Here is a 25,476-nt window from a genome sequence, read left to right as displayed (position 1 = left end):
TTTATGTTAATACGTGACTGATGCCCCAGAAGTGCAACAGTGATTGTTCGAATCTCTGGATTATCGCTTCATTGTTGGAATATGCAATTTCCAAGCATTTTAGAAGAGTGCAAATTTGTGGTCCAGTTATATTTTCAGACTATTCCGGAACTGAGCTTGATAAGCTTGTTGGATACATGATGGCTTCCGTCCATCCAACACCTTCGTGGTAACATGCAGTAACCAAGCTTTTTCATTCTGTCAATCCTGGAGGAGAGGGCTATCTGGCTCAAAAACTACAATGTGTTATGTACAGTAAGAAAATCACTTCTCATTTGTGCTCTGAATTTGGAAAAAGGTTCAGTGAAAAGACTCCTCTTATTGGGAACCTGACAAAAATAAACTTGCAAGAAACTTGAAACGTGCACAGAATGTGGGAACAATTGCTATCTCAAGAATATACCTCTTGCCCACATGTGGACATAGGTAAAAAAACGTATCCAGTCACTGAATCTGAGAATAGCGTCCATTTGCATGATACACTTAAGTGCCACCAGCAAATGTATACAGGTGAAAAACCTCATGAGCGCAATGAATGCGAGAAAGGGTTTGCTTCAAAGGGCAAGCTTACTAGCCACCAGAGAACCCATACAGCGGAGAAACCTTTTGAATGCACTGAATGTGGGAAATGGTTTGCTCATAAGGGAGATCTTGCTGTCCACCAGAGAACACATACAGGTGTGAAACCTTATGAGTGCACTGAATGTGGTAATGGGTTTGTTTCGAAGGGAGAAGTTATTTGTCACCAGCGAACACATACAGGTGAGAAACCTTATGAGTGCACTGAATGTAGGAAAGGGTTTGCTCATAAGGGATATCTTGCTAGCCACCAGAGAACACACTGGTGTGAAACCTTATGAGTGCACTGAATGTGGGAAAGGGTTTGTTCAAAAGGGACAACTTATTCATCACCACAGAACACATACAGGTGAGAAACCTTATAAGTGCATTGAATGTGGCAAAGGGTTTGTTCAGAAGGGACAACTTATTCACCACCAGAGAACACATACAGGTGTGAAGCCTTATGGGTGCACTGAATGTGGGAAAGGGTTTGCTCATAAGGGAGATCTTGCTGTCCACCAGAGAACACATACAGGTGAGAAACCTTATGAGTGCACTGAATGTGGGAAAGGGTTTGCTCATAAGGGAAATCTTGCAATCCGCCAGAGAACACATACAGGTGGGAAACCTTATGAGTGCACTGAATGTGGGAAAGGGTTTGCTACAAAATGCGAGCTTACTGTCCACCAGAGAACACAAACAGGAGAGAAACCGTATGAGTGCATTGAATGTGGGAAAGAGTTTGCTCAAAAGGGACAACTTATTTGCCACCAGAGAACACATACAGGTGATAAACCTTATGAGTGCACTGAATGTGGGAAAGGGTTTGCTACAAAGGGACCACTTATTCGCCACCAGAGAACACATACAGGTGAGAAACCTTATGAGTGCATTGAATGTGGGAAAAGGTTTGCTCAAAAAGGACAACTTATTCCCCACAAGAGAACACATACAGGTGAGAAACCTTATTGGGCAGCAGACAAAACATGCATGCCCGGGTCTATTTCAGCTTAGTGAATGTGGCGAATACCTCAGTAAACAGGATGTACTTATCTGCCATGAGAGAGGACATGTAGGTGGTCAAATCTCGGCTGCAATTGAACATGCTTCAGAGAGAAGAAGGTGCGTCTACAATGCTACTGAGTTTGGCATGGCTGTTGACTAATACAAATGATGGCTGATTATGATTGTTGAATCACTGTTTGAAATTCATGCCTTCTGGATTATTCAGAAAGGAAACTGTACCTTCTGTGTTAATGTAACTTTCCTATTGAACACTTAGCATAAGGACTTCATGCAAATTAAGGGGCACCAACATTTTCGAAAAGCTTAAAGACTCAGTGGTGAGGGCTCCCCCCCGCCCCCTAGCTCTCGGCTTAGCTAAGGTCTAGTGCCCTTCTTATGCGTCAGGGAAGCTACCAGCTACTGAAATGGAACCCAGAGGGCGCCTCCTCGTCTTTTTAAGTATTGATATACAGAATCAGTTTCCCTTCCCAACTCGATTGCACAGCTCTATCAATGTACAACCCTTACAACGTACTACATTCCCGGGATCTGCAACACATCCACAACAGTTCCTGTTGCATCTAATGCACATATATATGGATAGAGAATGTTTTCACAAAACAGAAAGGCTTCAGGGAACGAGGGAAAGAGGGATAATAAGCATTACATAAGTGTTATCAATTGAAATTTCACTGTACTAACCTCTTAGAGCCAAGAATGACTAACGTTGTAAAAAAGGAAGTATTTATTTACACATTCTCGCTAGAATAACACAATATTCCAACTCTCCACGTTCGCGTAGAATTCCAACATTTGTTTGTCTGGTAAGCATCAAGTCTCATGTTCTGTAATCAAGTCAATCTACATCACTTTAGTCATGGATATTCAAATAAATGTCAAGGATATACATCCCTGTCCAACTCCACCTGGGGTTTAAATCACCTTTCCATTGACAGACACAAGTCCTGTCCAAACTTGTCCCTTCTGTTTAAGGAAAATAACAAAGATTTAACCTCTAACGTGATAGCTTGTATAGGCTCGTCAAACCTATCTTATGGCAAATCACACTATATCAAGCAATACATTTCAATGTAAATCATCATAATGTTCAAATGCGTAGCAAAACATCACTGCATCATCCCATAAAAACCAAATTTGGAGCACATTGAGTAAAGCAAACCCCATTGCAATAATATCCCAGATCATGACTCACAGGTGAAGCTTTAAGTCTACACCCCCTTCTCCCTCTCACAGGATCTCAGCATAGCACCACCTCAGCTAGTCAGCCAACCAGCCCTTGTATAGATGCTTCTCAACCTTCATGCTCTAATGTCAGTTGTTATAACCCTAATTATTTCTAGATTTTACTATGGCAATGCTGTTTTTTCCTGTGCTCCTTAGCAGGTCTGACTAACTTCAGGTGTCACAAAGTGCCAACCTGCTTTTTTCATCCATTGAGAAATGTGGCCATATCACTTTCATTACTGTCCACACTGGCTTCCTGTGACCTCTCAGATTGGGTTTAAGGTGCTTTGTCTAGCTCATTGTGTCTTTCTGCATTGGATCCTTTCACCCTTGTCCTACCTGTACCTTTAAATCTATTCATCTAGATGAGGAGGTGATGTACCTCTTTTTTGGGGGTTTGCTCCCTAAATCTGGAATGCCCTCTCTCTAAGATTGCACGCTACCACCACAGGCTAAATGACCTTCAGATGCTTGCTGAAGACCCATCTGTGCTGGCTTCTTTCCTTAATTTTGCTGGATTATGCTATGTTTTTATGTCCACCTGCTGTTAGAACCCCTACACCTTAGGGTGAATGAGTGCCATAGAGAAAGATGTTCTTAATTTAAAAAAAAGGCAGCTCTTAATACCAGCCTTACAGATAAGCGGTATATTAACCATGTACTCCCCAAGAATGGGCAATTACTTCCTTCACAAACGTAGCAAAACTCCCAACTGTAAAATTGGAAGCGATGGACAAATAGGTGCCAGCCATCCTGCTTTCTCCCACTCAGGTTCATGAATATGTTCAGCCCAGTGATGCCAGCCAGGCAGTACCAGTGGATGAAAGTCTACAGGGATTTCTGGGGGGCTCTGACCACTCCCTGCTGAACAGGGACAGCCTTCTCCCCACTGGTGACAGGTGCTGGAGCCAGTCACTGAGGTTGGGTGCCCGGGGAGAGTGGATAGTGGCTGCTGCAATATCTTCTCAGTGTGAAATTCTCCCTCTGCCTCTCTGGAAGTATCTGCTTTGGCCTCTACCCGGGGGAAGGTTGTCCACAGCACCCCTGGGCAAACGCAGGAAATGGGCAAAAATCCCTGCTCTGTGGCAAGAATAGCACAGTAGGCTGCCGAACTGTGAGTCCCAATATCTTGGTGGTCTTCTTAGATGTTTGGACTTCCTGGATGGCCTCATCAGTGGCAAATAAGTTCTGTCCATCAGAAGGCATTTCTAGCAGCCTTGACTGGATGTCGGTGGCAAACCCAGGCGTCCTTCGCCATGAATGGTGCTTGACCACCATGCTAGTGATCATGGACGTGCCCATGCAGTCCGCTGTGTATAGGCCAGATTGCAGCATCTGCCACTCTGCGTCCTTGTATGAGACCAGGGACAGAAACCCCTGCTTCATCTCGCCGTGCTCTGCCGCACCGACTACAGCCGACCAGAGGCCAAAGGACAACTTCGCCATGGCACAGGATGCATTCATGCTCGCCGTAGTGGCCTGGTCCAGGCTTGCAGGTGATGTGTGGGTCGGGGAGGAAAGCTGAGTCCGAAGGTGCATGACACTGCTTCATGCTAGATCCCTGCCCATTGGGGCAACCGAGGCAGGATTCGACCACGCGTCCAACACTGGTGCCTCTCCCACAACGTTGAAGGGCAGCAGCGCCTCTTTGGTGCATCTTCCAGAATGTCGCACAGTTCGTATTGCACTATGGACCTGGGCGGCGCAGAGAAACCCAGGGTATCGGCCACCTTTCCCATCAGGCACTAAAGGTGTTGGTAGAATGTCCAACTCCAGGGAAGTGTTCATACCGCTGGCCCCTGGCAGGTCAGCTGCCAGGTCCAGCATGTCGCCACTCCCATAGAACTCCTCGGGGAACTGGATCTGGTCGCCATCCTTATTGTGTCATACTTTTCGACATAAAAGTGTTGATGGAATGCAGGAATATTCCCCCAGAGCCGCAGAGTCCATGGCGTGACGTTGTTGAAGCGTGAATGCGTGGGAAAAGGAACTGAGGTCATGGGGCATGGCTCCACTACTTATACTGGCCTCAATGTCATTTCTGGTGCAAGCTGCAAAGAGGCTTTGGATGGACCTGACACAGAGTCGTGCGGAGCCCCCTGACGGAAGAAATGGTTACGGAGAACAGCTGGGCTGGTATATGGATATCGTAGATGAGGAATCCGTGGCAGGAAGGAATCCATTAGAAATGGCTCTACTGGGAATTACATTTGTACACCTCCCATGAAGTAATTTTACTTTCAACATCAACACATAGGGATTAAAATACCCCAAATTTAAATTAAAATAAAATTGGAGAAAGCTATATCTCCTTTGGCTAATTAGACTAAGCATGGCACAATACATGTGCAAAGATGGTTTTACAAAACTGTAATCTTCAATATTACGTTATCTCTACAGAGGTAGTCTCCCTCAATTTTTGTTTTCGGGGGGCCAGTATCTCGTAACGGGAGACACACTATCAGAAAAGTACAAAAATGAGAAAACTGGCTACCCCACTCTATGTCCAACCAGTACTGGCAAAATGATCTACAGATTTATTGTAATCATGGCTTTCACTTTCAAATTTAGTGAGCCAAATTAGTACAAGACATATCTCGTATTTTGTGCAAAGGACAAGGAACCATTCAACTCAATTAATACACACTAAACATATCAATTTTTCAATATATCCATATCAATTTATTCAGTGTTAAGACTACTTTAGAAAAGTTAAAAAGAGAGAGAACGGATCAAATAGAACACACATTAATCGTGGTGCATCAACATATTCTTCTCACTCGCTTCTTAAAAAACAGAATGCTTCATATGGGGTTTGTTGTCTTAGTAAAAAACCACTCTGAACGCTTCAGTAGTTTATAGATACAAGACTACATTCTTTAGCTAGTCTATTGTCAAGTGTCGACATCTTTCGGCCATTTTTGGAGATGAAAACACTATCCCTAGTGTCTCTACAACCAATACTTTTTGGGGCCTTCTTCAGGACAGACAATTTCTTTTCAGTTGGTGGACACCTCTATTTCAAATCCCCTGTAACAGGATAATCTAAAAACAAACATACATTTATACATTAATCACATAGTAAAACAATGGTTCCATTCCAAACGCACACATTTTCTTTGTTCTTTAATCTATTTCAATGCATCGTATTCTCATAATCTCTTGAAATTACTTAAATTGTTCACAATAATTTTATATCTATCGATCACACTCGCCTTTACTTACATCCTTGTTGGACTTGAGCTTTTTTCTAGGAGAAACCTAGTCGTGGCAGGTCTTAGTTCCTACTTCCCCAATTTCACGGATCAACTCTAGTTTATTTTAGGTTATTTCTTGGCTGTGTGGGAAACCTATTTGGCATAAGAAAGCCCAGTATTATTTTAGTACATGTTCATTAGATTCATCTTAATCCAGAACACAGCACTCTCGGCATGCTCCTGGTGCAATACTTATTCAAAATGACAACCATTAGTGTATATCCCATACTTTCTCTGCATTACATCCATAGTTTCGTTATTCTGTATTACTTGATTTGTTCAATACTTTTAACAATTCTTTTTTAAACTATTCTCTTGAACTTTTTTCCTTTTTTCCAAAGTTCATTAGCCCTGTTTCTAGCATATTCAACAGCTAAGAGTCAGACTATATACACAATCATAGTCAATCATTAGCTTACTTTATTTCCACTGGATATAACGGACACGCCACCGAATCTGTTCTATTCGGTGCGCGGGCAGCACTTCAAAGTACTACGCAGATCCACAATTTGGAACGGCCATCAATGCGAACGCGTCGAAACAATCCGTGCGTTTCGCTAGATTACCTTTGGAAACATAACAAAGGGGAGGAGGGTGAGTATTGCGCAGATTTGGTCAGTTTCCTCTCCATAATCTGCAAAACCACTATGGTCCCCACACAAACCGCCTGACTCTTTTCAAAACCGACTGGGAATTTTCCCCATACACCACAATTAAACAGCGAACGCGGCATTGCTTTTATACTCAGCCGTGCATAATTTAGAACCCGAGTCGGCAGTCTCGCAGGCTTGAAAGTACTCTTAGAAGTCGGGCTTACCTTAATACTTTCGTATAGGTCCGGCAAGTCTTCGCGAACGCGTCCAAGCTGTCGTGTTCGAATTGTGTGTGCAAATACCTTCTTGTTTTATAATTGGCTAACGCGTTCACGTGACATTGACGTGAACGTAGCCCCTCAGGGCTTTTAAAGCAACAACGTTGTATTATCTTGCTCGGAGCCGTGGAAAAAAGGAGCCCCAGACATACTATGTGACGGGTACACACAATGCTATAGATGATAGCATTCAGTGTGTAGCAAAACGCATATTGACAACTATGCCTTACCATTTCTCACAGAGTGCTTTTCAGAAATAAAAGCAAAAGATAAAAGCAAAACAAACTGGGAGGGGTGGAGTGGAGCCCCCATGTTGGAACCCCGGAAAAATAGGGAAGATACATCCTAGCTATGTATGCACATTGGTCCTACGTTCTAGACAAAGGAAAAAGGAAAATAACAGACATATCCCTACAAAAAGCCCAGTCTAATGTAGGCACACCCCCACATATTCTCTCCATCATCTAAGGCAATCTTTATCGTCAGTTCTAAACTGGATTATCTTAAGGTGATAAGAGAGTTCCACTCTACCGCTGAGTTCAGACCTGTATTTGCTGTGTTAAGGGAATATATCCACCTTTGTTCACCCAGGCTCAATAACATTTCGCTATTGCCTCCTCTTTCAGTTGCCGGGATTGTTTGTAACACAAACCATAAGTTGTCGGTATTTTTGTGTTTTTTTGTTTCATAATGTGAAACTAACGGTTTGTTAGGCACTTTGTTCTTCAGACAAGATTTGTTTTCGCAAATAAGTTGTCTGATACATCTTTTAGTTTTGTCAATGTAGATCAAATTACATGGGCATTTAATTCCGTAAATGACCCAAGATGATCCACAGTTGGTGAAGGTGCGGAATACCCAGTTCTTTCCATTGAGGTCAATTTCCTTTAAATTAGTTGTAGATGCGCAGGCAACGCATTTACCGCATTTATAATGTCCCACCACTTGTGGTAATTGCCACAAGGTGGTCTGGGGGGATATTTTCTCTTTTCTGGGGTACGAGTTCACTACTAGATCTCTAACATTATTTTGTCGCTTGAAAGCGAACCGTGGGGTAGTTGAATGGTTCCTTGTCCTTTGCACAAAATACGAGATATGTCTTGTACTAATTTCGCTCACTAAATTTGAAGGTGAAAGCCATGATCACAATAAATCTGTAGATCATTTTGCCAGTACTGGTTGGACATAGAGTGGGGTAGCCAGTTTTCTCATCTTTCTCATTTTTGTACTTATCTTCAATATTACTCCAGAAATCAGTTTCCAAGAAATGCATTCATCACCATGAGTGCATCCTCGCTGAATGCTGCAGCGTTTCCACTTTTTGTAGCATGTTCTACAGCACTAGTTTCCTTTTCTCCTCGGGATTTCTGTACTGTATTACACTATTGCCTATCTCTATTGGAGCATTTAGGATTAGTAGATGGTTCCCTAGCCTGGGATCGACATGTGGAGGTGCAATTACACAAAGGAGGGTACATGCCGACTATTAAAGCACTATCTTATAAGAAATTGGTTTGGTGTAAAGGGTCCGGAGAAGATGTCAAGTGTTCCATTAAATTATGTTGACATGTATTTTAGAAAAGTGACATTTTGTGAATAGAGAAGAAAGGGCAAATGGAATAGAAATGTTTGCTGTGTTGTGAGACAATAAAACTCATGCACATTTGGAAATAAAATGGTACCTTTCTGTCTGAATTGAAAGAGTTGCGGGTGTAATGGTATCCTAGCTGTTCTCTAAATTCCAAGAAGGAATAGTGGACATAAATGTTTACAAAATAAAGCTGATCTTGGATAAACAGACATGTCTAATGTAAAAGTCTCCCACCGGAATTCATACACTGAATGAAATTAATATTGAACTTCCGCCAATATGTCACTGTGTTAATATTAAATGTAAATTGTTGGTAGTAACTCCATTTGTGTTAAATCTCTTTTTTTCTGGCTTCACTTTTTTTGTAAACTGCTTCCTGGAACAGAGGTGATTCATTTGTTTTAATTAATGGGGTGACCACCTCGTTTCCAGTTGTATGCTGGAATGAATGTTATTGTCCACTTTTTAAACACTATTGTCATGAACATGGAGAGAAAGTAGGTTGTGACGGAGGAGGTGGGGTAAAGAGATGGTCGTAATGGGTTCAGTGGAGGAGTGGGAAAGAGGTGAACATGGAGGGAGCTGGTCGTGACAGGAGGTGGGTTAAAGATGAGGTGGTAATAGGGTCAGTGGAGGGGTGGAAATGCGGAGTACTATGAGGGAGCTGGTCGTGACGGAGCATGTGGGGTAAAGAGAAGGAGGTGCTGGTGTTCAAATCTGCATGGTGTGCGCTCCGTGATACTTTGTTTCCTTCTGTGTATTTTATCTAAATAGCAGTTTCCTTATCGTTTTATCCCGCGTTTTAGCACTAGAATCTGTGATTGGTTTTATATATTTTATTTTGCCACTTTTGCCTCCTTTTATCCTGTTTTTATTTATTGCATTTTAGCATATGACTTCACCCTATTTTAGATCCTGAGTGATTTGAAACAGCGTTTCCTCGCTGCACGCTGATTTGGGACCTCATCTCCCAGCATTATTGTAGTCCTTCGTAGTATTGAGCCCGCCTCCAGGCGTGACTGTCCGGTCAGTTCCAGTTTGTGTCCGGTGCGTTTCGGGTGCATCGGCCTCACTTCCTTTCGCCCTGTTTGCTTCCTCTAGCCACGGTAGGTTCCGTAGGGCTTACATTTTCTCCCGCCTCTTTAATGTCCCATGCAGATTTAGTCAGGAATATTCAGAAGAATAAATAAAGCCAGACTTGCAGCACAATATATGATAACAGGCCTTCAATTTACATGCATCCCAGCTCTCTAATTCCACCAGACCTGACGGTTGCACCGTAAGCTCACACTCTGATGTCAACCCTGAGGCCTCTGACACAGCTTAGCTCTATCCTTCTAACCAGCCCCCCATGCTGGCTACTGTCATGAACCCTTTATACATTTTGGGTATTGAACAGGTAGAACCCTGCTACCCCCTCGATGCCAAGGTGGCTGTGCTCTCTCAAGCCCCTCCCTCCACTATCCCACTTACAGCCCCTGCTAGAGGTGCCCCCCCTTCTTCAAGCTGCACTTCTCAATACCTGTTCTCTGCGTCGTCACAGTGTGGAGATTGCAGATCTTTTGCTGTCCACCAGTCCCGACTTACTTGCTACTACTGAGTCCTGGCTTGATGAAGCTACACCGTCAGAAGCACTTCTTGCTGTTCCCAACAGCCACTCCCTGGTGTTGGGGGATTTTAATTACTGGTTTGATGCTCCTCCCGATGCTGCCACTGTCTCATTAATGTGCATTATTGATACTATGGGTTTCTCCCAATGGTGTCCTCCCCCACGCCCCACTCATATTGCTGGGCATACCCTTGATTGGCTTCTGGTTCATCATCTCGTGCTCACTAATCTGATTATCTCTCCCTGCATTTGGTCTGACCCCTCCCTGTTGTCATTCGACATTATTCTTCTAGCGCCACCCCCCCACTAGACTTGATACTAATACTCGATCTGTCGTGCGTATGCGTAACCAGAAGCCCATAACTCCCGAGAGGTTCTCTCTCCTACTTGGCGACAAGCTTGCTGTTTTGGAGGACTTTGGAAATGCTGATGAGCTAGCTCGTCACATTACAAATATCCTTGAGGCAGTTACTGATCAGTTAGCTCCCCTAAAAGATCGGTTCATTAAAAGTGAATCCATTCACAAAGGCTGGTTTAATGATAACATAATGCAACTCAGGCTCAAGAAACGGACCGCTGAACATTGCTGGTAAAATAACCCTTTAGCAACGACTCTGGCCAACTATAAAATCTGGGTCAAACAATACAAGGACGCCATTAACACGGCTAAATCCTCCTTGTATAATGACAGGATTCTGAATGTAAAATACAGCTCTAAGGAACTCTTTGCAATTCTAAGTGAATTCAAGGGTAAGCCTGGATCTGTGCAGGCCCCAGTGACAGACAAAAGCTGGTGTCAAACCATTAATGACTCTTATCAACAAGGTTAATACGCATCAAACCAGCATTCAGTCTAGCAGGGATGCTTGCTATGGCCGGGCTACTTTTAATATGGGCCGTACGGAAGGGGATCTTCCCACACCTCCTTCTTCTTTATTCTCCTTCGTTCCCTGCTCTGAAGCCACCATCTGGCAAATGATTCCCAGGATGAATCCCACATTCTGCCAGGGCCATGTTTGCCCCTCTAGCCTCCTCATTAAATGTATGATGTGCTCTACCACCTCCCCTCCCCCCGGGTTACAACATTTATTAACCTCTCCTTTGCAGAGGGGTCTGTCACATTATTTCTGAAAGAGGCCTGGGTCACCCCTGTTTTAAAAAAGGAGAATCTCGATCCCTTCCTTGTGAATAACTATTGCCCTATTACAAACGTTCCCTTTCTTTTAAAAACGTTGGATAAAGTGGCCTATACCCAATTTCAGAATTTTGTCCAGGAGAATGACATTCTCCTGGCCCAGCAGTCAGGGTTCAGAATGGGGCCTGGCACCAAAACCACCTACATAGTATTGATCGTGGGCGACCGGCAGGATTGATGCTGCTGGATCTGTCCTCTGCTTTGGATCTTGTTGATCTGCACTGTAGTTGATGGCTCTCCTGGGCAACTCAATGGATCTCTTCTTTTCTAGGCCCTGGGAATGCCATTGTGATTGGTCAGACCGCCTTTCCCGGGTGAGAAGAACAGTTCTTGATGTTCCCATGGGTCAACAGCAACATTTATCTTCAAACTCCTTGTCTTTTTATGTATGGTTAGGATACCTAGTGTACTCTCCTGCCAAGGATTTTGTTCCCAAGTCTCTTAAACAAACACAGCCTGCTGGCTATATCTTGTGTCTTATTCACGTCCAACTCTCCTGGTGTATTTCCCTGTCAGGATTTCTTTTGCATCTTTGCAACAGTATGGTATACTCTCCTGCCAGGGCTTTTCATATGTGATCTCCTGCCTCTCTCCCACCTTTGATGGTTCTGCTTTTTAGCCTCCTTGGCTAATATACTTGGTTTCTTTATATATGGTCACTTTGTCTCTTATATGCTTGCAGCATGCATTGATAAACTTGAAAGTCTCTCTCAGTCTTTCTCCAGTTTTAGAAACCATTCCTTTTCTCTATTGGTTTTGCTATGAGTAATTTAAGCTTGGTGCGGCTGCTAATACACCCCGTTTCTCTCAGTCACTTTGTGGACTGACTGGTTCTTCGTGGCGTCTCATTTCTTCTGTGGTCCACCATTGGTTTCTCCACTGTTTTCATGCTTCCACTGTGCTTGCCTGCGACGCATGGGAATCCCGGTGAGCAAAGCGTTGTGCTCCAATGCCGGCGAGCGCCCAGGAGCTCTCTGCTGGCTTCTGCCATTCTCTCCATGTCATCCGCTTCCAGCAGTCTTCTCTCTTAAGATTCCTGTGCCGGTGAGCTCCACCAACTTCCTTCCAGATGTCACTTCGCACGGAGATGAGCAACTCCCTCCAGCCAGCAGCCTGCTTGTATTTCTTGCTTCTGTGATTTAAATGTCCCTAACACAAGTGTGCGCTTGCTGCCACTAGACCGCTTCCTGTTCTCGTGGATTCCTGTGCTCTGCATTACTACGCTCCTCTTCCTCATCCCAGTGTTGTGGGAATAGTAGTTGCTTCCTGAAAACACTGTACAAAGGTTTTAAAGGCTAACTAGTTTTGGAAGAAAAGTAGGTGGAGCTGGAAAAAGGGTTTTGTAAATTTACAAGGCCATTTAGATTTTGAGAGTTTGCCTTCAGGGTGTAACAAAAGATGTTTACTACTCTCCATGGGGGGAAAAAGGGAAGGTGTTACAATAGTCTGTAGGGGGAGCTGTGCAGCTGTGGTGTGCAGTTGTTTTGAGGAGAGAGTCCTGCTTTCTATCACTGGAAGGGGAGTGTTTTTCCTGCGTCTACTGGGAGGCAGCGCAGAGCATGCCGCGCAGCTGTGCAGGCTGGAAGCAGGGAAAAAACTTCTCTGATGAGGTTTCTTGTTTTCAGCTCTGGTCTGCAGCTCTTGCACAATTGGATTTTGGCCTGAAAGTAAGAACATGGCTACTGTGCGACTAAAGTACTGCCCTCTGCCTGCATTTTTACTTCAATTTATCTGAAGTGCCTCCTCGAGTTCGTACGAGTGGTGAAGTAGTGAAGCAGTATGCTACCGAACGGTCCGTGCACCAGAGGGCAGGGGAAGCTATGAGAGGAAATGGCAACCTCTATGCTAAGTGGGCAAACAGGTTCCCTGACCCCTAATGCTAAAGTGAATGAATCGCTACCTCAAGTCAATCTGCTAAGCGGCGGTGTACCACTAAACCATAAACGCTAAGGAACAAACCGCCAAATGCCTTGCCTGGAGGCAATATGGAGGTGACGTTAGCAACATAAAGACGATTCCAAAGTATATCTTAAAAAGGACCCAACCTCAAGATTCACCAAATTCAAGTTTGCCCCATGAACATCCTCAGTCTCCTTTGAATCTTGAGCGAGCTTAACCTCTATGAGGAATGGACTGGCCAACTCACACCAAGCTTTGCTATCTGGAGGAATAGACCACATCCAACTCCAGAACTTGATGATGGCTGCTTTGAATGTATCAATCAATCCCTTTATAAAACTGTATGAGACTCTGAGACAATAAAGCACCAGGCTACTGTTAGTGATGATTCACACCAAGCTCATCTTTAGGAATCCTTCTCAGGTTCAGTGCAGTAATGGCTCGATAAGGAAGCAGAATTATCTGCCCAATGGCAAGCTAGGCACTTCGACCTTGCTAGAGGTGAGGCAGTGGATAAAAACACTCTAATAATGACTTCAATTTTGGAAATATTGAAATGGTCAAGACATCAAAAGAGATTTCATGAGTGAGAGGTGATGGGAGCCAGTGACCAAGGGCCCTCGTACATCGCCCCCACTAATATTCCGCCTCCAGTGGATATAAGGGGCGACTGCTCGACTAACGGTCCCAGTACATCCTGTGAGCTCGTCCCATTGAGATGTTCGGAGGATAACTGGAAGGGGAAAAGACGAGATCTAACGATGGTGGAATCTGCTCAACCCCAACTTATACCGGTTAAGTCAGAGTCCGACATTGAAACCGAAAAGACAGATGCAGTACCAACAAATTCATACTCAAATATGCCAAGAACAGAAAGTAGAAAGTTATTTCTTTGGAAACTTGAGCATCACGATCGTAAACCAACAAAAAATGCAAAAAACCAACAGCTGCCTAAAAAAGTCAAATAAAACGGCTCTAGAGCTTTTATGCAGAACCTCCCAAGACCTCTGAATCCAGAGAAATGTTCCCTGAAGGCTCAAGTGAAGTAGCCACATTTCGGGTTGTGTCTCAAAAGATTATATACACACGCAATGCAGTGGAAGAGAACATGCTCCTGCTGATGAACTTATCGACTCATTTGGATGATATGAATTTATTTATTGTTTATTTATTTATTACTTGCTTATTAGGCACTTATACAGCAAGTAAAATACCATTTCAAAGCACCCACAGGGCGAGTGGAGGGAACAAGGGAGCGCAATAATCTTTACTAAACTCAATATTTAACGAGGGCAGTGGAGGGAAAAGGAAGGAGGGACGAAACTACTAGCCCTTGTGAGCATTCAGAACGTGCAAGTGCAGCAGGGAAGAGGGAAGAGGGTGTAAGTGCTGGGGAGTCCGGGTTCATGGGTGAGCTACAGATGAAGTTCATGGGTTTGTTGAAGTGCTACTCGGCCAGGGGCCACGTTGGGAGTAAGTGCGAACCTCTAGGGTGGAGGGTGTGCCAAGGCAAGTGTTGAAGGTAGACAGAAGCTAGGTTGATTGGGTGTGGGAGGTCAGGGGCCCGAGGATGCATAAGGGCCCCGGACACCAATCACCGCAACTGTGGGATTAGCAGAGAAGAGAAGAAGGGAAGGTGGAGGTAAAGAGGAAAGTCTTGAGGAACTTCCGGAATTTAAGAAAATCCAGCTCAAGGGGCAGCTGCAGGTGGAGGCTGTTCCATAGGAGGGAGCTAGCTCAGCAAAGCGATTGACCACCTACCTTCTGTTTAGAAAAACGCTTTGCACACAAAAAGTTTGTACCAGAGGAATGTATTTATCTAGAGGGAGAGTATTTAGTAAAATAAAGTTGAAGATAGTGTGGTCCCAGGGCCCAGAAAGCCTTGTGGATGTTGCAGAGGGATTTGAATTTAATCTGTGCAGCAACTGGGAGCCAATAAGGGCTTTTTAGGGCAGGAGAGATGCAGTGCCTGGGCTTAAGGCCAAGGATAAGTCTTGCTGCCCTATTCTGGATTAGTTCGAGTGTTTGCGGAGTGTTTTGCAGAGTGGAAGAAGGTAGATTCAGGAGGAGGCTATTGCATTAGTCAAGCCTGGAGAGAACCAGGGCTCGGGTAATATTGAGCCTCTGGGCGAAAGGTGGAAAAGGGAGGAATCCTTTGAGAAGTAATAGCTGAAAGTGGCACTTCTTGTCCTGAGTGTGAAGGTAGAAGGAGAGAGAGGAGTCGAAGATGACGCCAAGGTTTCTGGCTTCAGAACAAGGAGCAGGGGGAGAACCCAAGGAGGAATGCCAGAGAGAATGTAAGGAGGGAGCAGGGGTCCCGATGGGAACGATCTCTGTTTTTCAGGCGTTGAGGTAGAGCTTGTTGGAGGTGCAGCAGGACTGGATGGCAGATAGGCAGTCAGGGGTGATGGAGGGTGCAAGAGGGTCAGCAGGAAGTTTGAAAACAAGCTGTGTGTCGTCTGCATAACACTGGAAGCTGGAGGAGAAGGAGGAGATGAAACATGCAAGCAAAGCAAGGTAGATGTTAAAGAACCAAGGGGAGATGATAGAACCCTGAGGGGCACCACAGGTGGAGAAGGAAGTACAAGAGGAGAAGATGCCTAGGAAGACTTTGGAAGAGCGGACTGTAAGGAAGGATGTCAGCCAGTCCAGTGCCTGTTTCAAGATACCAAGGGTATTGTGGAGCTTTTGTATGAGGATGGAATGATTGACTGTATCAAAGGCAGAGGAGAGATCGAGAAGTATGAGGACAGCAGTGGAGTTGGAGTCCAGAGATGTGAGCAGTTCTTCACGGGTGTTCAGAAGAGAAGTTTACATGCCTCGGCATGCTCAGAATCCAGATGGATGGTCGTGGAGACAATCAACACGTTCGGTGTGTGAGTTGAGTTGGGGCAATCCAAACTTCTCCAGCAGCTTCCCCAGGAAGGGGGTGATGGAAATAGGAAGGTAGTTGGCAGGGCAGGTAGGGTCTGCTGAAGGTTTTTTTCAGGAGTGGGTGCACAAGGGAGTGCTTATGGGAGGAGGGAAAAGTTCAGTGTCAAAAGAGTGATTGCAGAAATCAGCGAGTGCGGGGGCAAGAGAGCCAATGTTATCCTTCATGGACCTGGATGAGCAAGGGGAAACCTGTTTAGAAGAGACCTTCATGGTGCGAACAACTCTGGTAACTTCTTCAAATGTGACTGGGGAGAAGGAGAAGGTTGAGGGGCCAAGGGAGGCTAGGGGGCGTGGGATGGGTAGCAATGGTTTTTAGGGTGTCCTGAGTTTTGGTGGCAAAGTGTCATGGTCATGAAGTCAGGGGAACAGGCATGCAGGGGTCGCATGCACAGGAGACCTGGGTGGACACTGTCCTGGTGCCTTTGGTGCAAGGCTCATGAACAAAAGTAAACAAGACCATCCATTTAACACCAAAAAGCTTTTATTATGGACATATCACTTCAGATGCATTCACCTTGAACATTCCATCCATTAAGCAGGATGCATTAACCTTGAACATACCATCCATTAACCAGACCCAAGTGTATTCTTGGGTGTAGCTGCTAATGGATTGCCTTTGCACGTGCTCACTCTCTAGGAGTGGCAGGGTGCGGTTGGTAAACTGGCCCTAATGGGCGTGCCCACAATCTCAGCTATGTAAGCTGCCCCAATCCTCAAGACAGACACTTTGCGTTATTCTGCACTTGCAAGCAGCGTAACGCTCACTGTCGCCTGAGGTCAGACTTACCTTTGAAGATCCTGCTTCCTGGACATCCTGCTTCCTGCCAGCATCTTACCAACTGGGGGAAGCTGTTCTTACCTTTACAACTCTTCAGCGAACCAAGTATTCATCTTTACATTTTCCGGAACGCCGAAATCTTCATCTTGTCACCGCAACACGACAAGCTCCATCGTTGACAGCAGCGCCTGCAAGGAAAAACAGAAGACAAGGTTAGACTTCCAAAAAACAGTCAGTTTAAGGTTGCGCTTCGCCATACTTCGAGCTTTTCCTTAAACCATCACTTACCTGCTGTCGAACATTGCGGTAGCATCCATCTTCCATTCGGCCGCGTCTCGCGTCTCACAGCTTCGTTGAGGCTGCATTTCCATCTAAGGGAAGAAAACAGAAGAGTGACATTATTGCCGGTATAAATAGGAGCAACATATAAAGACATTAAACAGAACGAACAGCATCACAAGAGCTCAAGAAAGACTTACCAATCATATGGAGAAGCATAGTCGCAGCTGGACTGGACTAATCCTTATCAGGGATCAGTGAAAGAACTAGATCCCATTCGACGCGCCCCGGCCAGAATTAGCAGGACAGAGAGCTTATCTTCCATAATTCACAGGTGAGCTTTATGGGCCAGCGTATCTTCACATAAACTGTACTTTGGGGTGAAGGGTTCGAGAGGTACAACAATCACAGATGGGTGCACTCACACACTCTTATCTCCACGCAGGAGCAGTATCACCATGTACCACCGCTCACAGTTTTTCTACTGAGGGTGAGGCCTGAAGGGGGTGATTCAAGTTCAGGGAGGGTTGCAACTGTGCCCCAACGCCTCCGCAGAGACCAGGTGAGCATAAAAGAACGCAAGCCTCTAATACTCTCTGCCTGGCCATTATGGAAACTTCAGAAACAGATCAGTTAGCCCTTTTACTAGGGGAATTACGGGCTGAAGTACATGCTTCAAGACAGGAAACCAATGCATTACGGAGGAACTTACGAATTGGCAAGACAAATGCTACAAGCACAAGCAGGACAGGTTCCACTGCCTGGAGTGACCCATTCTTCTCATTCTTCCACCGGTTCAGGTTGTTCTTCCAGGAACAGTGCCTCTAGCCCCTCCTGAACGCTTAATCGGTGACCCAAACAAGTTCTCTGTATTTATGAACCTATGTCACATTCATTTTTTGTGCAGACCAGGAGCCTTTCCTAATGACCAAGCCAAAGTGGCGTTTGTACTCTCGTGTTTAGGAGGTAGTGCGGCAGACTGGTAAATCAAGATGACCCTTTACTCTGGAACTTTGGGAATTTCCAACATGAGATGGAGAAATTGTTTGCCCGTCATACTCAAGGACATGCTCTGGACAACAAGTTGTTGTCACTCAGACAAGGGAGTCAAGATCTATTAACCTATGTTGCAACCTTCAATTGTCTCATAGCCCAGACCAACTGGCCAGAAGAGAAGAGGTCTACACCCTTTTACGTGGAGAACTTAAGGATGTGTTAGCGCAAGTGGTGAATCCCCCTGAGAGGTGTGCGGACTACATAGATCTGACGGTGCAACTCGATCATAGGTTGCAGAATCGGAAAATGGATCGAGCTAGATCAGAGGGACGGTCTGTTTGTGTACGAGCTTGTGAGAATCAGACTAAACTACATGAACAATCTGAGCCAATGCTTTGCTTATATTGTGGACAAGCAGGTCACTTCCTCTGTGACTGCCCGGTAAAACCACCCAAGAAAACAGTTGGGGCAACAGATAAAACTGATGAAGAAGAAGACCAGAACTCGGGAAACGCCAATGCCCGGCAAGTGTAGGGGTCCGCTTGTCGAGCATAAAAAAGGACCCGTACAGACCTCACATCTAGCCCATCCAGTGCTTTTGGTGAATCACAAGCAACCATCAAAAATACATGCATTGGAGGCATATAATGATTGTGGAGTTGTGGGTAACTACATTGACCAAGATTTGGCTCTCCGAATAGGCCTTCCTCCCCGACAGAAGCAGAAATCGGAAAACGTCAATGCTGTGGATGGTTCTCAGCTATCATCCGGTCTGGTGTCACAATACACAGAGAAAGTCAAGCTTCTTTGTCAGGACGGGCATCAAGAGGACATTACTTTCGATCTCATCAGTGCTCCTCAGTTCCAGATGATATTGGGAATGCCCTGGCTGGAGACCCACAATCCTAGGATCGACTGGTGAAAACGAGTTCTGACATTTCCTCATGATTGTGCCGACACATGTTACAAAAAAGATGACACCAATCTGAAACCGAAGAAAGGAATCGTGTTGAGCCTCATCAGCTCCTTACCACCTGAATACCAAGATTACCAGGATGTCTTCAAAAAAGAGCAAGCCAACGTTCTGCCTCCGCACAGACCCAACGATTGTCAAATAGATCTTGTACCCGAAGCCCAGATCCCTTGCAGATGAATTTACGCTCTGACAGCAGAACAGGAAAATCAGCATCTTAGAAGTTACCTGGATCAGTACCTGGCAAACGGTTTCATTCGCCCGTCCAAGTCACCTGCATCCTCGCCCTTATTCTTCATGCCTAAAAAGGAGGGGGACTTAAGAACTTGCATCGGCTATAGAGCCATTAATCAGATCACAGTAGAAAAATCGATATCCTTTACCACTTATACTAGAGCTCCTGGAGCAAATCTACAAAATACTGGATTTAAGAGGAGCATACCATCTTGTAAGAGTAAAAGAGGGACACCAGTGGAAAACGGCCTTCCGCACGAAGTCGAGTTTCTCGGTTTCATGCTCGCACCACAAGGGATACATATGGATACACGAAAGGTGGATGCAATCCTCCAATGGCCCTCACCAACATCCACGAAAGGAGTGCAATGCGTGCTTGGATTCGCCAACTTTTGCCGCCGGTTTATACCTGGGTTTTCACAAATTGTACATCCAATTACCTTCTTGTTAAAGAAAAATCAAAAGTTCCGTTGGTCGACAGAAGCTGAAGATGCCTTCCAGAAGTTGAAACTAGCATTCGCTACAGCATCAGTCCTTCGACACCCACGACTAGACCTACCTTACATAGTTGAGACAGATGCTTCAAAAATAGCAATGCGTGCAGTATTGTCACAACGAGACCCTGAAACAGGATAACTTCACCCCGTCACATTCTGGTCCCGCAAATTTATCAGCCCCCGAGTTGAACCACGCAATCACAGATAAGGAATTACTGGCGATTAAAGAAGCATTCAAGGCCTGGAGACATTACCTTCTTGGGGCGAGACATACGGTCACTGTCATCACGGACCACCGTAACTTGCAATACTTGAAAACCGCCAAAGCACAATCCTCGCGTCAACTTCGTTGGGCTCTCTTTTATGTGGAATACGATTTTATTATCACTTATAGACCTGGAGTACGCAATGAGAAAGCAGGCGCTCTATCGCGCATGAGTGAAGAAAAAGAGGCTTTTACAGCATCCAAACCGTGGCCATAATTCCTGAGGAAAGGATTCAAACCAGAATAGCTGCCACCACGTGTGTGGATGACCAAAGAACCAGTTTGCAATCCCTGATGGATCAATCAACACAACAGGAATGGCTGTTAAAAGGTAACCAGTATACCATCAAAGACAAATCTACCGTATTTCCAAGGACGATTATATGTCCAAGAACAAGAACTGCAAAAGCAAATCATCACAAATTACCACGATTCATTAGTGGAAGGACACCCAGGAATAGCCAGAACTCAGGCTAAGGTAAAACAAAACTATTGGTGGCCAACCTGGCAAAAAGACATTGCCCAATTTATTGAAACCTGCGGTGCCTGTGCACAGCACAAGTCTCAGAAACAGAATGCCTTAACAGTACCGCCAGCACCTTGGCATACCCTGTCGATGGACTTCATCACGGATCTTCCACCCTGCAATGGATACAACACCATATTAGTCATTGTGGATTTATTCTCCAAAATGGCCCATTTCATCCCTCTGAAGGGACTCCCAACAGCGTCAACTCTCTCTTCTGTGTTCCTAGAGGAAATTGTTCGATTGCATGGATTTCCATCAATATTAGTATCTGATTGCGGAACTCAATTTGTTTCTGCCTTTTGGAGAAAGTGTTGTACGATTGCCAAAATCGATCTCTGGTTGTCCACAAGCCATCACCCTCAAATTGATGGGCAAACTGAATGAACCAACCAAACTTTAGAGAAATATCGCAGGTGTATGTTGCAACAGACCAAGGATTCTTGGAAAAATATACTCTGGATAGCTGAGTATGCATACAACAACTCAGTTCACACAAGCACAGAGCAAACTCCATTCTACACTGTGTATGGAACACATCCGAGGACATCAGTATTTGATCCACCCTATACCCTGGAAATGCCAGCCATAAAAAAAACTTGCACAAAACCATCACTCAGGTTCTTTTGGAGGCGACAGAGCATCTAACCAAGGCTAAGGAAAGACAAAAACTGTTTGCTGATACACATCGGAAGGAAGCTCCCGCCTACCAGATTGGAGAAAAGGTGTGCTTAGCATCCAAATATATTCCCCTGAAGGGTCAAAGAGCTTTCCGCCCAAGATACCTGGGCCCCTATACTATAAAGTCCATAATCAATCCTGTCGCCATGAAATTGGAGTTACAATCTCACATGAAAATCCACCCTGTATTTCATGCCTCTCTCCTCACACCAATGAAATCCAATACACAGCTCAGTTCTTTGCCAGAGCCCAAAGTAATAGATGGAGAACCAGAATATGAAGTAAAATCCATCCTGGACTCCATGGTGGTTCGATCAAAATTGTATTACCTAATTGACTGGAAAGGTTACGGACCTCAAGACCGAACAGTGAACACCTCATGCTCTGCGTTTTATCAGACAGTTCCATCGCAACAATCCCACTTAGTGGAATTTTCACAAAAATCGCTTAGTGGAATTTTCTAGATGGCTGCATGTTGTTAAGCACTCTGCTAGTGTTTGTTAGGGTAAACGTGAGAATACATAAATGTGGACTTTTGGTGGTGGGGGTCTTAGTTTTGCTGTTAACCTCCGATTATTGTGGTCGCAAAGAGGGGCCTCTCACCTAACTGAACTCTTTAAAACCTGTCCTTTGACTCTGCTTGCGTTCCTTGTGTTTTAAAAACAGCCACGGCCATCCGTCTATTAACAAGCAAGGGGCTGACCCAAACCTACCGGCTAACTTTGGCCCTGTGTCTACTCTTCCACATTACTCTAAAGTACTTGAAAGGGTTGTGAGCAACTGTCTTTATTTTTATTGATTTTTTATATATTTATATAGTGCCGGAGCCCGCAGGCGTCAAGGTACATAACAAGTAAACATGGATGACAGTGTGACGGGACAACATAAACTGGATGCTCCAAGGAGTCAGTGCGTTAGAGGGGATGTTTAGAATCTAATAAGTGAACTTAGACATACACACCCTTTGATACCCCCTACAAGCATGCTTGTGCTCCTGTCACTCCACAGAAACTGCTCTTGTGTATGTGTCCAACTTCATTGCCTCTTCTAAGTACTCCAACCTATCATCTATCCTAATTCTCCTCAACCTGTCTGCTGCTTTTGACACAGTTGTCAAGCATGATCTCCTTAATTCTTTTTCTTCTTGGGATTTGCGATCAAGCTCTTGCCTGGATTGAACCCTACCCTGAACCTCACCAATTCTGTGTCCTGGAGCAACAACTCCTCTCAACTCACTTCTCTAACTGTTGGTGTTCCACAAGGCTTGCTTGGGTCTGCTCCTCTTTACACTCTACACTTCGTCTCATGGGGCACTTATCTCCTCCTTTGGGTTCTCGTACCAACTCTTCGCGGACAACACCCAAACCTTCTTCTCTTTTCCTGCACTCTCCTTTGGTCTCTATCAAAATTGTCAACTGTCTCTATGCCATTAAAAATTGGATGGCTTTGCACTCTTTGATGTTAAACTCTACCAACACAGAGGTGATCTTCCCTGCTAAAAGCGCTCTCATATCTCTTCCTCTGTCTATCCAGTGCACACCTGATACCTACACTTCCTCAGTTAGAAACCTCTGCGTCATCTATGACCCTTTTCACAACTTCTTTCAGCTCCAAACCTGGAACAGCAGCATGCCTCAATTTCCAAAAAATTAGGAAAATTGGGTACCTTCTTCCTTTCAACCCCGCCAAGCATTGCTTAACCACTCTTACGGTCTCTAAAGTGGACAACTGTGCCAGAATCCTTTTGTGTCTCCCCAACTACGCTTCTGGTCCACTCGGCAAGGTCATTAACTTTGTTACCCGGACACTCCTTGACCTCCTACACTTCACACCTACTTCCTCGTTGCCGCCACCAGGCTGTATGGCTGCTGATGCAAAACGGGATCAAATTTTAATTTCTTCTCCTGGTTCACATATCTATTCACGGTAAGTCACCACTGTATCTATCATCCTCTACAGTCTGCCTCTGTTCTGCATCTTTGACTACCCTTGTGGCTCCACGCCCACCCTTTGCTTCCTTTTGCTTTCCCTCTCTTTTCTTGCTCCGCTTGGATGGAATTCTCTTCCCCAGGACATCTGAGAAACAGTCCACCCAGATGTGTTCAAAAGCAAACTAAAGGCCTACCTCCGCATGTGATGAATCTTGCAGAGTCCTCACAAACCCTCACTAAAATATCCTCCCAGGTGGCCAGGGAGGCCACCCTGGGGGCGGTATTATCCCAGAGGATCACTGGGAGAAGGGCCCCAGCGGAACAGGAGGATTTCACAGGATTAGTCTTCCTCAAGGAAGAGAATATTCTTGACGCCAAAATATGTAATGACTTGTTAGAGAGAGCATTTATTTTCTCAAACTGACTGTCAGAATGGGGGTGAAGACAGTCATAATCTGTCGTGTATTAGGAGGAAGAAAACCCCTTTTAAAGTTACTGACATTCATAGAAATGAAAAGCTGTATGAGTTCCAGATAAATAAGGAAGATGAGTCTTTAAATGTTACCAATTTAAACTCTCAGAAACCCCATTTGTCTGTAAAGCCAAATACGTAATGCAATCCTTATGCTACTTCTTTGGGAAGTATATATATATAAGGAGAATAATGCTTAATGGGATCATCTTGGTACTTCTTCGGGGACTATACATATATAAGGAGAATAATGCTTAATGGGATCATCTTGGTACTTCTTTGGGGAGTATACATATATAAGGAGAGTAATGCTTAATGGGATCATCTTGGTACTTCTTTGGGAGTATGCATATATAAGGAGAGTAATGCTTAATGGAATCCTTATGGTACTCCTTTGGGGAGTATACATATATAAGGAGAGTAATACTTAATGGGATCCTTATGCTACTTCTTTGGGGAGTATACATATATAAGGAGAGTAATACTTAATAGGATCCTCATGGTACTCCTTCGGGGAGTATACATATATAAGGAGAGTAATGAACCTGGTGTTAAATTCATTGGAAAAGCTGAATTTGATGTGAGCTTTAAGTCTCATAATTCCTAAAATATTGGGACGAAGAAGAGGACTCCAGAGACGCAAGACTGCAAGTTGCAGTCAATTAGGAAAAATGGCCCACACCTGATGGACTGGGAGGCATAAAAGCCCCCTCAGGTGCAGGCCATAAGGAAGAAGGTGGAGAAGAGCAGTAGCAGAAGGTGGGGTAGTTTTACCACCTCCATTTACCAGCAGAAGTCGTATGTGAGTCGAGATGCCGGGACCACTGCGGTTTATAATTTGAATGCTGGTCCTGAGAGGGTCTCTTATGCTTGAGTTTTCAACTGCAGAGATTGTGCAGTGGAAAGTGCACCATTCAGCAGTTTTGTCCTTTGTCAGATGAGCACCTATGGCAGACGAGGGCCAGTAAGCAGTGGGAGCCAGGAGCGCTCTGAGGTTGGCAGACACAAGCTGCACAAAGCAACAAAGTAGAGATTTCTGAGTCATGCAGGGAAACCAAAGCAGAAGACCTGGAGGTAGCGAGACGAATGGACACGTGCGCCAGACCCGGTGAGTTCACTGTTACATTGTGACCCCAGAGTGCTCTGTAACCGCCCGCTGGCAAAGTCCAGGGATTTGAACCCCAGAAACTAGATAAACACAGTAGCATTAAAGAGGAAGAATCATTTTGAATACCAAACTAATGTAAAGCATTCTTCTGTTGTGAACCAAGTTGATTTAAAAAGGCGCAGAGGGCAGAAAAATAACTTGATCATCATATGAGTAGAGTGTGATTATGACTTTGTGAGGCATAATAAGAACCAGCAATAAGAAAGGGCAATATTCATAGAAGAAAATATAAACCATCATTGCCAAAGCCAAAAGAGGAATATTCCTAGGCAATTCAGAAATAATCTGAAGTGCCCAAGCCAAAGGAAGGCCTTTGAGAATTACAATGTTGGTAAAAACTAGTGTGATATGAGAAGGAGGTCCTAAAACCACACATTGCCAAAGCCGGAGAAGTGTGAAAGCAAAACAGAATCCTTAACAGCAATTGATTAGTGTGGAAGGGGAGAAACCAGAGTGGCAGGACGGCTGCC

The 25,476-nt window shown here is 44.7% G+C and overlaps 1 protein-coding gene across 1 annotated transcript in view; it reads left to right on the top strand.

Moving 5' to 3' along the window:
• Positions 1-410: 410 nt before the first annotated feature.
• LOC138498404 (zinc finger protein 268-like) overlaps positions 411-25,476 on the top strand; it is a 148,452-nt gene continuing 123,386 nt past the window's right edge. The window contains exons 1-2 of the mRNA XM_069622171.1: positions 411-801; positions 968-1,555. Of these exons, the coding sequence (XP_069478272.1) occupies positions 411-801; positions 968-1,555 (979 nt within the window). The remainder of the gene's footprint in view (positions 802-967; positions 1,556-25,476) is intronic.

This window comes from Ambystoma mexicanum, chromosome 5q (assembly GCF_040938575.1).
Source record: "Ambystoma mexicanum isolate Mex_15411 chromosome 5q, UKY_AmexF1_1, whole genome shotgun sequence".
Taxonomy (NCBI): Eukaryota; Metazoa; Chordata; class Amphibia; order Caudata; family Ambystomatidae; genus Ambystoma; species Ambystoma mexicanum.
Note: the sequence above shows the minus strand (reverse complement) of the source record. Positions and strands in the feature narration are given on the sequence as shown.